General features: G+C 36.2%; 1 protein-coding gene across 4 annotated transcripts in view; it reads left to right on the forward strand.

Moving 5' to 3' along the window:
• The window catches only part of HERC4 (HECT and RLD domain containing E3 ubiquitin protein ligase 4), a 37586-nt gene that overhangs the window by 10507 nt on the left and 10075 nt on the right, over window positions 1–17004 (forward strand). For 3 of the 4 annotated variants that reach the window (XM_072869603.1, XM_072869604.1, XM_072869605.1), the window contains 12 exons: window positions 888–979; window positions 4351–4481; window positions 5511–5671; window positions 6064–6140; window positions 8278–8402; window positions 8935–8994; window positions 9524–9635; window positions 9987–10176; window positions 11281–11453; window positions 13386–13502; window positions 16147–16170; window positions 16664–16762. In XM_072869603.1, coding sequence (XP_072725704.1) covers window positions 888–979; window positions 4351–4481; window positions 5511–5671; window positions 6064–6140; window positions 8278–8402; window positions 8935–8994; window positions 9524–9635; window positions 9987–10176; window positions 11281–11453; window positions 13386–13502; window positions 16147–16170; window positions 16664–16762 — 1361 coding nt within the window. The remainder of the gene's footprint in view (window positions 1–887; window positions 980–4350; window positions 4482–5510; window positions 5672–6063; window positions 6141–8277; window positions 8403–8934; window positions 8995–9523; window positions 9636–9986; window positions 10177–11280; window positions 11454–13385; window positions 13503–16146; window positions 16171–16663; window positions 16763–17004) is intronic. The other variant, XM_072869606.1, reaches the window with a different exon arrangement.

Raw genomic sequence — 17004 nt, forward strand, 5'->3', positions numbered from 1 at the left:
ACACAGGGCTCCAAGATGGGAGTATATGCTATCAGGTTCCTGTAATACACAGTTTAGTATAGAATAATCTATAGCTAGTTTCATGAATTCAGATTTTTCTCACTGGTTCTTATTTTCTTAAAATAAGAAAAATGTGTGGGAGTTAAAATGCATATCTGAATTAACACTTTAAATCTGGTCACACTCATGTAATAAGAAAATTACACATACTTTTCAGAAGTCACATTTTCATGGGAGACTTCAGTTGTTCTACATATTCTTTGGAATATGTATGACCCCAGTTTTTTATATAGTGTCACTTCTCAGTAAAATCCCTTTTTTATGCCTTGATAGGGCTTCTACCAGGCATCTTGGTGTACCTGACAAATTTTAAGACATTAGCATTACCATTTAAAAAAACTGCCTTTGTGCAACTGGATGACAAAGTTGTTTTGTTCTGGTGATGGAGGGAAGTTAGTTGTGCTTCCTAATTATTCAGTGTTCCATTCTATTATACGTTTAGTAATATTGAACTATGACCAACTGATACCAACTTATAGGAACACTTTAAAAACATGAAGCACATAAACAACTCAAAACAACTATCATTTGTTTTCTTTTCTCATCGTCAATGGCAGGTCTAACGTACTGTTCCATATTTCATGATTTAGGTATTGACATATGATCCTGTGCTAGTGAAAATGAGACTATTTGCTACAAAGTATTTCAGTATAGTAGTGTCTCTTTTTCTGTCTCAAAGATAAATAAACTCAGTCACAATGATTGCATTATGCTAACAGATTTAAAGTGCTTGTTTGACTGGAACTGAATTCGAATAAATAAGCAAAACTATTTGTTTCCTGATTTTAATTTTCAACATAAGCGATCTGCTGTATTAAACCTTTCAGACAGGTATGTTCCTACACTGCTAAAGTCACTGAGAACTCAGAAGATTGTTCATATATGTTGTGGAGAAGATCATACTGCTGCCCTTACAAAGGTACAATATTTAAAGATATGTTTAGGCTTTGATTTTTGAATGCTTTCAGGAGAAGATGCTACCTGAATAGGAAATAATAAACAAAATTCCTTGTAAAATTTCTTCAAAGTTTATTGGATGAAGTTGAGGAAACACTGGAAGAACGGTTGAATATTTGAAAAAACTTACCAGATACAATAAATCTTTCTGTAGTTTTAAATTTTTGTCAGATTTGGTGAAATTGAGCATACAAAATATAGCATTTTTGATATGACAGTGCATGTTACATTATTAAAATTGTGCAGATATTGAAATTTACATTAGTGTATCCTAAAGAGATTAGCTATTTTCTGACTATAATGCCTCTAGCATTGCTGTTATCACTAATCAGACCGAGTTAATTTTGAATTTAAATTAAATGCTGGGGGGATTGGTGTGTGGTTGTTTAAAGTTTTCTTAGTGAATTGCTATTTGCTGTTGTGGTGGGTTGACCTGGGCTGGACACCAGGTGCTGACCAAGCCGCTCTATCACTCCCCCTCCTCAGCTGGACAGGGGAGAGAAAATACAATGAAAGGTTCGTGGGTTGAGATAAGGACAGGGAGAGATCACTCACCAATTACCGTCACGGGCAAACCAGACTCAACTTGGGGAAATAAACTTAATTTAGTACCAATCAAATCAGAGTAGGGTAATGAGAAATAAAACCAAATCATAAAACACCTTCCCCCCGCTCCTCCCTTCTTCCCGTGCTCAACTTCACCCCTGGCTTCTCTACCTCCTCCCTGCCAGCAGCGCAGGGGGATGGGGAATGGGGGTTGCAGTCAGTTCATCACACATTGTCTCTGCTGCTCCTTCCTGCTCGTTCTCTTCCCCTGCTCCAGCGTGGGCCCTTTCCATGGGGTGCAGTCCTTCAGGAATGGACTGCTCCAGCGTGGGTCCCCCACGGGGTCACAAGTCTTGCCAGCAAACCTGCTCCAGCGTGGGCTCTCCACAGGGTCACAGCCTCCTTTGGGCATGTCCACCTGCTCCAGCGTGGGGTCCTCCAGGGGCTGCAGGTGGATATGTGCTCCACCGTTAACCTCCATGGGCTGTAGGGGGACAGCCTGCCTCACCATGGTCTTCACCATGGGCTGCAGGGGAATGTCTGCTCCAGTGCCTGGAGCACCTTCTCCCCCTCCTTCTTCACTGACCTTGGTGTCTGTAGAGTTGTTTCTCTCACATATTCTCACTCCTCTCTCTTCTGGCTGCTGTAGCGCAGCAGCTATTTACGTACTATTGGCAAACAAATAGACAAAATTGAAGATTTACATAATCCACTAGTGAGTATATAGTGTGAGGTTCTGTAAAAAGTTGGTCATTTATTTCAAGGCTGATTTGGGAAAAAAGTATGTATGCTGTGTCAGTGTGGCATGTTCGTACAGAGATGTAGGAACTGATTAAAATAGAGAGCTGAAATGTGTCAAATTGCCTTATACATAGCTGTTGGCTAAATGCCTCATTTTGAGTCTTATTTTTAAACTTCTAAAGTTATTTGGAAACTTATAGCAGCAACATAGAGTGTATAATGCTAGTACTCTTTCTTACATTCATTTTAGTGACGAATAGTGTATTTTTCAAGCAGCAAGTGATAAGTACCTTTATTTTGTGGTGGGTAAAACGATACATACATATCTTACTTTAAATGATTGACTCTTGTACTTTTCTTTCTGTGTTTTGATAGTTGGATTAGACTTCAACATTTAGGTATAAAGCAGTATGTATTAACATTTTGATGTTTTCTGTTGTTCATCACTCTCAATAAAATATATCAATTTATAAACAGAATATTTTGAGCTTACTAGTGATAGTAGTAGAAAACATTTCTGGCTGATCAAGATTTGGGCAAGTGACTAAATATCCATTTCATGTCTGAATCTGTTGAATTCAGAATATTGTTGTAGAAGGCATTAGAATTTTGAAAGTAACTATTTTTAATGTTTTATTTCTGAAGAAAAAAAATAATCTGTGTTTACTTACTTTTGGAAAATGTATGGGTTTTCTTAATTTGTTTGAATTTTTGCGCTGCAACAAGGGAAAAGTTGTTTTGAAGATTATGATCTGCCTAAATGAGGCCATATTTTGTTGTTTATATAGACTTAATTTTCTACAGTGAAAGGAAAAGATTGTCACAAACAATTGCTTTTTGTCCCAAAATATTCTCTCACTTTGACTGAAAAAGATGTCACAACTTTGCAATCCTGAAATTGATATTGATGTATTATGCGAATGTAAAGAAAGAGAACATAAAGAAAGAACATACAGAACATACAGAACATAAAGAAAACAGCAATCTGTAACTTGGATTCTAAATGTTTTTCCCTTTTTAATGTATAGAAGTTAGCTTCAGACTTGCTTTAAAGCTGATGGACTCAGTTAAGATACTGAATTTACTGCAAATGTTTCTATAAATTATTTATGTCTCCCATTTGTATATCTCCATTTTCCCTTGCATGATAGGCCTTGCAGAACAAGTGGTCTTGACGTATCTTTTGTAGACAGTACTGTGTATATGTGCAAACATTCTTCCAAGTCCTTCTGAAATTCAGAAAAACCTGTCACTGTTTGTTATCCTGATTCAGTGAATGAGGCTGTTGGTTTTTCTCAGTGGATGCTGCCATTTTAATGATGATTTCCAGCAGAGGTCCAGTCTGATGCAGAGTAGAATTGAAAGAAACAGCTTTACAATTTCAAAGCATTTGAAAATGGAAAGTTTCAAAGCTGTTATAAGGTAAGTTGTATAATTTCTGAAAATGTTTCTGATTTAACATTCTTTAATGAAAGTTTTTGGTTAATTTCTTGATTAAATTAATCAAAAACACTTTTAAAAAATGACTTGCCTTACAACGATGTTGAAATTTTCTGGTTTCTTATGCTTCCAAATAATGAAGCTGACTATTTCAGTCATACTCTGCATCATCTGCCTGAGGAGGGCAGCTTCCTATTTGGTAATTGCTTTAAAACTTATATTCAGAATTTAAAAGTATACTTTTTTAATCATGTGAGTTTATATACTGTTGTAGTTCATCAGGACAACTGGAAAAGAGGAAAAATGAGGATTAGTATCTATTAATGACACAAGTTAATGAGAGGACTATTGTATAATAATATGGGAATTACAAGAACGCGATTTAACACGAATAAGGTAATACTTGATAGCTGTGCCACATTTTCATAGCTGCAATTAACTTGTGACCCTTCTGTATCTCAGGGCCCTCTTGTGCATGTATATTTTCTCTCCTTTCTCCACAATTCCGAAATCATCAGACAAGGAGATTTATTAAACCCCTATTTCTGTTAAGTTTCTTGTTCTGAGATATACTATCATTTTAATGCAAATAATTTATTTGTTTAGGAAGGTGGGGTTTTTACATTTGGAGCTGGAGGCTATGGTCAGTTGGGTCATAACTCTACCAGCCACGAGATAAACCCAAGGAAAGTTTTTGAACTTATGGGAAGTGTTGTGACGCAAATCACCTGTGGCAGGTAAGGTCTATTCTGTGCTAGCACTATGAATCTTATAAATAACTTGTGTTGTAAAACTTAATATATATTGCAATATGAAGTGGGTTTTTTTCTTACCCTTTATGGTTAGGGGAGACAAGACAGTCTCTAACAAAAGATATGTAGAGACCTTACTGGGATTTTAAAAACATTCAATAGAAGAACTAAAGGAAGTTATACTGTTTGAGACGGTCTGATTTTCTAAATGGAAAGTGTGAATAATCAGTGTGAAGTGTAAAGGTGGTGTTTATTGCTGTCACTTTATCATTTCCTATTAAAGAACAAGTGTGTTTGGATAAGTGTAGGATAAGTGGATAAGTGTAAAATTTGGAAACATAATTTGTTTTGTGAAATACCTGTCATACTGGACAGTACTTCAGTTCCTAATGGGTTTTTATTGTACGTATTATAACAGCACCAAGAAATTGGAAAAATTCCAAGCACACATGAAAATGCTCTTGTCCAAAGAATTGCATTCTAAGAAGACAAATGAGGGAGGCAACGTAATTTTTTTAAGAGATGGGCACACTTTGTTATTTGGGTTAAAGAATATGTAAATATAAACATATCTTTCTAGCAGTTTGGTTGACGTTGAGTGGACCCATTCCCTTTTAATAGTTTACATAAATTCAGTACTGGTTCTTCCCAGGCTCATGGTGGGAGAGATGGCATCTAGAGTTGAGGGGATGGGAGGGGAAAAGAGATGCAACCAACCTGGTAGAAACTTCAAATTTCTGAATGTCTGGAGATATGCTCTAAAGGTCAGACTGTGGCTAAGCAGGGGTTCAAGGCAGAACCTGGCATCTGTTCTGTGAACTTTTCCATTAAAATGGAATATTGCCTATTGGAGTATAAATGGATTATTGCCAGTGGCCGTGCTTTGCCAATAGAGAAGTGGAGTGTTTGATACTATGGGACCTTTAACATACTGTTTAACACCATTCTTAGGCTGGCCTGCGCAAAGCATGTCATAATGCTTAGGTTTTTGTTACTGAATTTTGTTTGCCCTAGGCAGCACACTACTGCGTTTGTTCCTTCATCTGGAAGAATCTATTCTTTTGGACTCGGAGGTAATGGGCAATTAGGTACAGGAACAACCAGTAATAGGAAAAGTCCCTTCACAGTAAAAGGAAACTGGCTTCCTTATAGTACTCAATGCCTGATAATCTCAGGTAAGCAACACCTGGCACATTTACTTCTTGGATTTGTGTTCCTTTATAGTGTTTTACAAATCTTGAGATTTAAACTAAATATGGGCTGTAATCACTTTCTTCCAAACAGTTTGTTTTCACTGTGCTCTATTCCCTAAAGTCCATTTCTGCTGTAGGAAATACATGCTTACCTGTGCTGTTGGATTAGGTCCCTTGTTAGCACTAGAGCTAAAACTTAGAGCTGTTAGTGTTTACCTCAGTTAAAGGTAGTCCTAACTATTGTATTGCAAAGATCTGCTTCATTGAGGTTATGTAACGAAGGAACCTTTTTCTAATTGAGTGTTGATTGCCATGTCTTAATAATTTCTCAAATTCACACTTTCACAGTTGTCTGGTTTTTATTCCTATTGCAGACAGTGAGGAGTGTTATTGTGTAAAGAGAATTTTCTCTGGTGGGGACCAAAGTTTTGCACACTACTTTTATTCACAGGTAACAAATTAAATATACTTTGGTTCCAAAGTCTGTCAAAGTTAAATTTTAGTTTTTTCTGATGCATTTTAAAAGATTTTTATATCGAAGGTGCGTGACTACATTGTAAAGTTTTTTACAGCAGTGTGGAAGCACAAGACACTAAGTCAATTTAGCAATTTAAGGGCTTGGATCCAGTTATTGAGTGTTAGCTCTCAGTAAGCTCTTGAGGCTTTTTGGCATAAGCTTTTTTCCTGAGCGATAGATTCATGCCCTTCTTTTCCTTTCATAAAGGAAAAGGTGATGCAATATTTGAGCTCTTCACCCCTGCCCAGCCCTCTGCAGTAACTCCTGACTGCAGCTATGCTGTCTTCTGCTCTGTAGTCATTTAAGCATACCACAATGATGAGGAAACAAATGGAGCTTTCTGATAAAAATGATAGGTGGTGACATAGTCTGTTGTGTGATAGAGTTTTATGCTAGTATTAAAACTTAAGTTTTAAAAAGACAAGAATTGATGTGTTTAAATTCTAGTATGGGCAAAAAAGTCTATAATGGCTTTACAGCAAAAATGGCAATGTGGGAGTATGATGGAAAGGAAATGCTATTAGAGGACGAGTTGGGAGGAAAAAACAAGATGAAGATAAATGACTGGATTTGTATAGGGACTATTTTCAATATAGCCCAGCAGATATTAGACCATAGGGATTAATGAAGCATCAAGAGTTGAGTATGTGGGGTACAAACTAATTTGGACACGAAGGAAAACAGATTTTAGTGGGAAACATGTTTGTTGTCAAGAAAAGCTGAGTATAGGTCAGGCTTGCAGCAACCCTTTGCTCCCACAGCCTCTTCTGGTTGTACAGAATCAACAATTTTTCTAGTTTTGTTTTTTTTTTTTCTTCATTCTGATTGGGTTGTGGTAACTATTGCTGTATTTGAGAGAAACTTGTTTAGCAGGTGTAGACTGGAAAAATTACTGATAATACAGGCTGAGAACTTCTCTATTAAAAGTCCCTTCCTAAAAACTTTCCTATGTGCAATTGTCTAATCACTGAAGTAGATTCTGACTAACTAATTGAAGTGAACTGGAGACTGTATGAATGCAGTTAGTGGCTTGTTTGCTCAGGAAAAAAGCTTATGGCAAAAAAGTATTAGCAATAGATGAACTCTGCTGCAAAAGTATCCCTTTTAGTACTCCTTAGTTTGGTAATTTGTATTTAATTCTTTCAAAGTTACATGAGTACTGTACTCCTGGGACTTGTGTGTCCTAGCCTTGCAGTTAAGAGTTTTCAGCCAAAATCTGTTTGTTTTCTCAAGTTAGTTTTTGGGCAGCTCAGTTCCCTGAGTTGTTTCATTGTGGGTTTAAATGACACTTCTGCTGGACACAAGGGAAACAGCAAGAAGGCTTCTCATCCTGATCCTGTCGGATGGGATCAGAAGTACTGATTTTTGGCAACAGCTAGTCATCGTTATACTGAGTCAGCTATGTTGTCAGACTGCACCCTCAGGAGATATATCTTTCTTTTTACTAGTTTAACCTTACTTTTGGTGCTGTTTGCCATCTCTTTTTGAACCAGTGCTCCTACTCAAAATGGTGGTCTTGGTTCTGTTCCTCTTTACTATTAGAAATCTTACTGGAATTCATTCAGTATGAGCAGCACATCAAAATGCAGCTCATCTGATGATGCAGCAATGTTCAGAGAAACATGATTCATTCTCAGAGGAGTCTGATGGAAGTGGGGTGGGAGAGCAGCTGTCCAAAAAATTGAATTGCTCTCTTTCTGTATACTCACAGCCTGGCAGTAAGCTAACTGGCTTGTAGTGGCTAGGGAGAAGAGGTGCTTGCTACTCTGCTGTAAAGCTTGGTTAGTGTCCATCTTCTAGAGAAGTACTTGTATGTTTAGGGAGTTTATCATGAAGTAAACTGTGCTGTGAATTAACACACTAATCTAGATGTTTTTAGTGTATGCTCTGCTTTCATAGTGAATGCAGAACTGCTAGAATGTAGTAAATTTATCCTTGGGCTTATTTCACAGTAATAGTCTGGGTAGGCGAATTGTCAGTCAATGAAGAGATAAAGAGCTCAACCACAGGACTGATTTTTCTGGAAATCAATTTTGTGTGCCTGATTCTTTACTCTTTCTTTAAAATTCAGAACATGGTGCCACCAGATGATTTCAGGTATCCTGACTTTTTGAAGCAGATCTGGACTGTGAATGAAACTTTTATTCAAAGATTGCTGGCTTTCCCATCTGGAAGACTTCCTGTAGAGATAGCTAAGTAAGTGATGTTGAGGAAAGATGTTGTCTTTCATAATTTTACTTATGAATTGGGCATTAATCGAGTTTTGTACATACATAGCAAAGCTATTTTTAATTACTGATTTTATTATGTGCAGAGCTTTTTCTATGCTTTCATTGTCATGCTTGTCAAGTAGTTTAGATCCTTTAGTGTGTCATCTCTCTCACAGGTTAGATGACTATACAAGATTAAATGAAGTATCTAGTTGCACATTGAAAAATAATAGTACATGTAAAGGAATATGAGAACAACCCAAAGATTATTGCTTCTACTTTAGTAAAGGAGGATGCAAAGAAATTAAAACAAATTGCAAAACTTGCTTTGATTTGAGCTGTCTTAAGCATTGAGTCTTGAACGGAGGTTTTATCTAGTGTTCAGTCATGTTAAAGTCAGAGTTCCATCCTATGTACAATGTAATTTATTAGGGATTAAATATAGGTTTTTATTGCAAATGCTAATTTGTAAAAAGAAAACAAAATAAATGTAACTTATTTCATATGAACAATTTCAGTGAAATTGATGGAACATTCTCCTCAGCTGGGTGCCTGAATGGGAGCTTTTTGGCTTTGAGGTAAGTGGTCAGGCTTTTGAACAAGTATTGCTGTGAACAGAATTAATGGTGGCTACCTTCCTAGTGTCTCTTGTTTCAACTCTAACACCTTCCCACTATTTCCTTGTTTTACTGTTATTCTGATACCCACAGTTTAAACTTCTAGCTCCTTTACTGCCATATGGTTTGTCAGCTGGCCCAAATGCAGCATGTCTTCTGCTAGTCTTTGGAATTGTGTGCCACCTGGCTGCTACCATGTAAGCCAGCAAAACTCATTACTTCTCAGCCACAGGTTGTATATAATTCAAGGGGAATATATTGCACAGGCTGGTTTAGATCCTAGTGTTTTCACACGATTTTCTTGCAGTTAGAGAAGATTTTTTTTCAGTTGCTTCAAAGGTCACATAAGAAATGGAATTCTGATACTGTGATCTCTCATGTTTTTAATTCCTTAGTAAGTAGGGCTAAAAATTCAAGGTGGAAAACATTCTTGAGTTGCTAAGAATACAGGATTCAGTCTTTTTCTCTGTGTATTTTTTTCTTGCTGCAGCAATGATGATCATTACAAAACCAGCACTAGATTCTCAGGGGTTGATATGAATGCTGCTAGACTACTATTTCACAAACTTATACAGCCTGACCACGCTCATATATCACAACAGGTTTGTGCTGCATATTTTCCTTATGTTTGGGATTATCTTTCTACATTATACCTATCCAGAAATACTATTGTTATGCTTGCTCTGACCCTTTTAATAACTTTCTTTACTCAATAATGTATCAACTGCAAATATGTAGAACTGTGTTGTGTTGTGTCATGTCAATTAGGTAACACATCAGCATATTGTATGTGTCTGTATTTCAATATTTAATATACTGGTTTTTTTCCTAAATGTATAACAGCTTAATTTAAAATCCTGATGATTGTTTTCTAGATTATTTTTTATCTAGATGGGAATTTGTTTGAATTCACAATTGCATTAGAATAAACTGAATTTTATGATGTGCTGTAGGTGGCAGCTAGTTTGGAAAAGAACCTTATTCCCAAATTGACCAGCTCCTTACCAGATGTTGAAGCTTTGAGGCTGTATCTCACTCTACCAGAATGCCCACTGATGAGTGATGCAAACAATTTCACAACGTTAGCTATTCCTTTTGGAACAGCTATTCTGAACCTAGAAAAAGCTCCTCTGAAAGTTCTTGGTAAGAAACTGAATTCTTTACTGTTAAAACTAAGGATCTCTAGATGAAAATGTGTAGAAATTCCATCAGTGAAGACATGGTCTCAGCAACACCTGCTGTGTGTTTACAGTTCTATACAATTCCCCACTGAGAAACTTAAAGGTTAACATTGTGTAAGAAAACACCTATTCTGTTGCTTCTGGGTGAGTTAACTGGCCATCCATATGAATTCATCTGGTATAGTAATTTTTGGACTGATTCCATTTGGGAGGAATTAAACCATGTAGTTCAGTGTATTTGATATGTGTCTTCTCACTTTAAAGTGAAAATTATGTGGTCAGACAGCTAACAAACTCTAAGCAATTTACAGAAGTGTTGCAGAGCAGATGTTAAATTGTCTTTGTTTTGACTATAGCACCTGCTTTGTTTCTTCTGAGTGGTTCATGTTTTCTCACTGATCCTAAGATGCGGTCTTCAAATATGCAGCTGAGAATAGCTCTATTTTTTTAACTCTACTTCCTTACACCTTCTTATTGTGACTCCTGTCACCTGAAATTCAGCTTAAAGAGTTGAAGTTTCAGAATATTTCCTTTTTAATTGGTATGTTTTTGAGAGGGTGCTTTCTTTTTCCTCAATTTTTTTTTGCCTTGTAACCCATCTCTTGTGTTTTTCAGTAGTTTTTGGTGAGAGCAAAGAGCTTGTCTGCTGTAAAGAAAAGCAAACTGATAATTTCTTTGAACTATATATCCTTTTTTATGTTGCTTCACTTTCCATTGCCCTCAGGACTGTTTGGTTAAGTCAAGGTTTCAGGGTTTGAACCATCAGTTTTTATGTCAAAAGTTACTTCATGATACTGTTGTGTACTCTGGATGAACAGACAGTTTTAAGAGTTGGTGTGTAACAATAGAGCATTTGAACAGAGGTTTCATTATTCATACAAAGACTAGATTGTTTAAAAGTCTGCACCGCTCTTGCTGTGTTAAACTTTTTTTTTTTTGAGGTGGGGGGAGTCTTTGGTAACTGACAAGTATGCTTTCTAGCAAAACATGTTTTTTAGTTAAAAGGGTAGCATAACATCATGTTGTGTAGTGGCAAGTACTAAGTTTGTTCACCATTTGTTGACAGAAAATTGGTGGTCTGTACTTGAACCTCCATTGTTCCTCAAGATAGTGGAACTCTACAAGGATGTTGTAGTCCACCTCTTGAAGTTGTGCAAGATTGGCATTCCGGCTTCTGAAAGAAGAATACTTACCAATTTTCTACACACGGCTTTCAGAGTTCTGGAAATACTGCACAGAGTATGTTTATGTCCATTTTAACCAGTTACTTATCTATTTGTTTTTGTCAGCATCTGTGTGCTGTGTAGTTGTTAAAAGAAATTAAGTTACTAAAGAGTTTTAAATACTTAGGCTTGCATCTACAGAGATATCTGTAGTTGTTCCATCTGGACCTATGAACCATTGGAATTCTGGATTCCAATCGGACATGGTGATGGAATTACCTATTTTCTTGGAAACACAGACTGACCCAGTCAATTGCATCTGTGAGGGTATGTTGGAAAGAGTTGCCTCTTAAGCTTGAAATGATAGCAAATAAGATCACAAATGGAAGATAAGAGCAAGCTGTATTTTGAGCAAGAAAGATCTGCACAGTTTTACCAAGACAAACATTTATTTTCTGATTTGTTTATTCTGTTTGTTAGTATTGTAACTTAATTCATGGAAACTAATGAATTTATGAACTTTGACCAGAAATAGCCTAAATCATTTAGCGTAACCAGACTGTGCACATCACAGTGTATTATCTAATTGCCGCCAAGGTTTCCCCTCCCACCCCCTATTTTTTTCCCTCTGTAGTTTATTCTGGTCCTATGGCATTTTGTGTTTATATGCTAAAAAGAGCATTTTAGGCACTCCTTAAGGTGCTGGTCAAGTACTGTATTTGTACAATCTAGCAAAATGGGCACAGGTGTCTAAATTGGACCTTTGTGGGCTATATGTAACAGCCCTCCTCCCCAAGCTCCTTTTCCTGTCAGAAAGAATGGAAAAGGTTTCTGCTTTGGAAGTTGGAATTTGTATGCTATGGTTTGCTCAGCTTTTCTTTATTCTTTATGGAGACCATCAAATGAAGGCTGAGTAAGACTGCTTAGTAACTATCTTGTATTAGAAGTGCAAGATGTCCATGACAGATTCCCATATGGAAAGCTGTTGGTATATAATAAATGATTATTTTGCTGCTTGTAGAATTTCTGTCACTGCTCAGGCTTGCAGTAGCTGTAAATCTTAACAGCTGAAGTTAATCTTAAAATCTTAAAGCCTCATGGGTAATTGTAGAATTGTAAGGTGGGTCTCCTCTAAGTTCCTATTTGTTTTGAAACCCAGCTTTGACTAATATGTAGCTACATTGTAGAAATAGTTACATTTGTACCTACCCTGCTGCCCAACTATTTATATTGGTATAGTCTTAATAATTAGCTGGTATGGATTAAAGTAAGAGGAAGAAAATGGGGCAACATATCTAGGGTATTTCATGGGTTTAGTATCTGGTGGTTGGGGGCGGTGGTGGTGGAGGGGGAGATGTTTGAGAAAAGCAGGCTTAGATTACCTGATTATAAAGACAGAATTGGGGATCTTGCTGTTTTGGCAGTTAATGGTGCTTAACAGTCCTTGGGAAAAGAAGTGTGTGTTAGGAAAGTGTGGATGCTTCTGGTTTAAAATTATACTATAGAGACAAGTGTTTATATAAAGTTATTTTTCCACATCTCTCTTCTTGTTTTAAATTAATGTTTTCAAATAGAAACTGTTCCTTTCGTCACGGGTAATAGCGATAGTATTCATACTGTAATTAAGAACAGAGTTCTTGAATCATAGTTCTTAAACTTCAACAAATACAGGAACAAGTATTTGTTGCATTTTATACATGAATATGTATATTCATCACTGTTCCTGTGAGATCATATGATGTTTCAAAGTGGCAGCACTGTATTGTGCAATACTGTATGCTCAGTTAGTCTTATTTTTCTTTGCATCTTCGATGAGATTGTGAATGATCCATGTCTTTAATGCTGGGGTTTTTTTTGCATTTTTGTAGGCATTGTTGTTTTTCTAGAAATTTTTTTAGTAGCTGGGTATCTGTGGCTGACATATCAAATGCTTGAAAAATATGGAAAATGTCCTTTTGAAAACTGTTGTACAAAGTGCTAATAAAAAAAATAAATTGCACTTCTTTAGGTAAATGAAAGAGGACAAGTTATACAGTATGACAGATTTTACATTCATGAGATACAAGATTTGATAGATATCAGAAATGACTATGTCAACTGGGTCCAGCAGCAGGTATTTGGAATGGTAAGTTGTGTTGGTTTTTGTTTGGTTTTTTTTTGTGGTTCCTCCCTGCCATGTTTTGTTTTGGTTTTGTCCCTTTAGAGAAGCCTGTAGATTCTCTAAATGTGGGCACTTTCTTTTCATAAAAATATCTTCACAGATCACTGATGCTGAACAGACTCATCTGATGTCAGGTACTAGCTAAGGAAGAATTGTTAAATAGGTGTGCTTCTTGCAGGGTAGCATTCTTAGGACTGACACTGTTCAATGTTTTAATCCGTCAATTAAAAAGTGATTTTAAATGCTGTCACTTGAGACTTGCCATGTCAAAAAAAGTTAGGAAAGTGATAATTCATGATAGGAAAACATCCAGAATAACCTGAATTGCTATATAAGATAGGTTCAGTCAATGAGGAAGCTGTAACTGTCTTGGAAAACTAAGTCTAGAAGCATTATAGGGAGTTACAGGGGACAGATAATTAACATAGTTTTCTACTTTGAGTATAGCAACCAGAACCGAGGTAATTAATTCCTGGATCTGTAAACAGAAGAGTGCTAAGTGGGAATAAATTAATGACTATGCAGAGAATTAGTGAGTTGGGTAGGATTTTGCCACACAGTTCTTTGAATTATGCTTTGAAAGAATATTGAGTAAGTTAATATGCTTTCTATAGCCACCTAAATTTAATTTTTTTGCAGCAGTACCTGGAAGGTCCTGAACATGGGAGACCTACTTTTGCTGTATTTTATGAATAGAAAGCAAGTGATGCTGTCTACCAAAGAATTAAAATTGCAATGTAACATAACAACAACAGGGAGATTGGGGAGCGTGAAGAAATAATGAGTCAATATTGGCAGTCATGACAGACATTTGTTTCAGCCAAGCTTCTCTGAAAAAATAACGGGTGTGCGATGTAGGCTGGTGTTGGTAGCTAAGAGGGGTGGTATACTAAATGAGATGTAGAAGCTAGGGATAAGCATTGCAGGACCTTGGAATTAGAGACAGGTTGTATATTTGGAACAGAGAAGGGTATGCCAGTGAAGGGTACAGAAGTGATGGAATTTAGAAGATTATGACCTTTGCAACTATGCTTTAAATGGGTGTAAACAAACCCAAGTTGTGTATGTCATGATCTACATGTATGTAATGTATAAGAAATTACTGAATATGGGAAAATGAGAGCTGGAAAATTGCTTTGGAGTGGAAGTCTTAAGCTCCATTTGTTAGTTAAATCGGAAGATTGAGCAGTAGCTTGACGTTACTGAGAAAATACTAGACACTGAATTTCTCTTAATCATTATTTTGTCATGCATTTGTGCAGTTTCAAGTTCAGCAGAAAAAGTTATTTTGTTAAAAGTTATATTTATTATAGGACTGAAAGAAATTCCATGGCCTTAGTCAGATCTCCTTTGTAAATCATTTTGATGGCATTTTCCTGCCTTCATGTCCACTAGTTTCCTGTGTTCTTGCTTTTAAAATGATAAGAAGCCCTACTTGCCTATTGAACCAGTAATAACGAATCAAAATTTCTTTTGCTTATCTAATTTTTATTGTCATAACTTGAGGCAAAACTGTTCGCTCAGTTCCTTAAAACGTGGAGGGGAAAATATAGGAGAAAAGAGAATCTCAGAAGTATTCAGAGTATTCTCAGAGAGCAACTTGGAAGAAAAAACTTTTATTCTTTCAACAACAGAAAAATGAGTGGGGAAAAACTGAAGATACTGAATAATGAACTATTAAGTTGAAGAGATGTGCTTGAGATACAGCTTAGAGGAGTAGGGAAAAAACGTTTGAATTGGGAATAAGGATACAGTAGGAGCACAAAATTGCATAAGTCTATCTGTGACGAATGGGGTACTCAAATCTGATGTTTCCTGTAGGAATTAGGGATAGAGATAGAAAGCAAAGTATTCTGGCCATCACTTTCTGTGAGCCATGGATGTCTACATATTTGACTTCTGAGTCTCATATATGTAGTCGAATTTAAAATGTGTTAGTTTGTCATTACCTTTTTTTCTTTCTCTGTTTTCTTCCTGCTGGGTGGAAACAAACTTAGCTTTCAGCACAGGATAAGGAGGGTAACATGGCACCAGATTGATAACTTAGTTTCTTAGCACAGTTGATCTAGCTTGTTGTGGAAGTCTCCATGCAGTCCCAGCCATATGTGTTGGTCTGTCTCAAGTTTCAGGAGTCAGTTGCTCTTTTCATATCATATCTTATCATAGACCCAAATGATTCTTGAGACTTTATGATAAAGTGGTGGGGTTCTTTTGTATTTTTTAATTTTTTTCATGAAAAATGTTTTGCATTTAGTTTGACACGCTACAGTCATTTCAGAATGAAAATACATACGTAAAAGCAAATGTCATTTATTAGTGTATGGAAATAAACACTTAAAATGTTGAATTTTTTGCATCCAAGAAAATGTGATACTTTAATGGTCCTTTTTTTAAAGACTAATATATAGGGTGTTGAAAGGCAAGGTGGTGTTTGGTAGATTAATTAGAATGTTTATGGTTGATATTTATTTCTCAGTAAACATTCTTTTGGGGGGAGAAGCTGTAGATAAATATTTTTAATTCTACATCAGAGATGAATAATTAATGCAGACACTAATGCTGCTTTTTCATCTTAATTATTGCTACCTTTGTGCAAATGCTGTCATAGGATGTCAACCATGGATTAACTGAGGTAAGATTGGTTGCAATCTGATTTCTTTTGCAGAATGTAAGGAAATCAGAAATATGAATGTCAAGGATTGTCTGATGTGTTCTATTGGGAGTAAAACTTTAAGTTAGCATGGGTGTAATCTGAAAAGGTTTTTGTGGGGCAAAAATATGTAAATTTTTGTATTGCAAATTCAGAGCAGCATTTGAAAACAAGGACTACTTTGATATCTACTAGCCGTAATAAAAGGTCTGAAATTAAAATGTACTAAGAGTGGTGTTTGTGTGTGTTTTGGTGTGGGGTTTTTTTGTTGTTGTTGTTTTTTCTGAAGTACTAAACAATTGAAAATCTACTTAATTTTCCTAAGATGCTTTGGTCTTGCATTGACAATGAGTAAAGATTTCTTTATCTTTTCAGTAAAATAGATGTATTAAATGCGTACTATTGCAATGGCTTCTTTAACCATGATTGTGGTTTTTAAATAAGCAGAGGTATGACATGCTTCTTTTCATTCTAGTTAACAGATATTCCTGTTACAATTTGCACATACCCATTTGTATTTGATGCCCAGGCAAAGACAACTCTCCTACAAACAGATGCAGTCATACAGATGCAGGTAAGAGTCTCAGTTTTTAATGTTATGAATTTTATTTTAATTTTTTTAGTTGGGGGGGCTTGGGGGGTTGCTGTTGGTGGTGGGTTTTTTGTGGGTTTTTTGTTCGGTGGTGGTTTTGTGTGTTTTTTGTTTTTGTTTTAACTCTGTGTAATCTCTTCTCCATAAGAATGAGGGATCTAGTTTTAATTTCAGAGTATATACATGATAGAAACTAGTGGTTTTGTGGGTTTGGGATCTCATTG

This window comes from Ciconia boyciana, chromosome 8 (assembly GCF_034638445.1).
Source record: "Ciconia boyciana chromosome 8, ASM3463844v1, whole genome shotgun sequence".
Lineage (NCBI taxonomy): Eukaryota > Metazoa > Chordata > Aves > Ciconiiformes > Ciconiidae > Ciconia > Ciconia boyciana.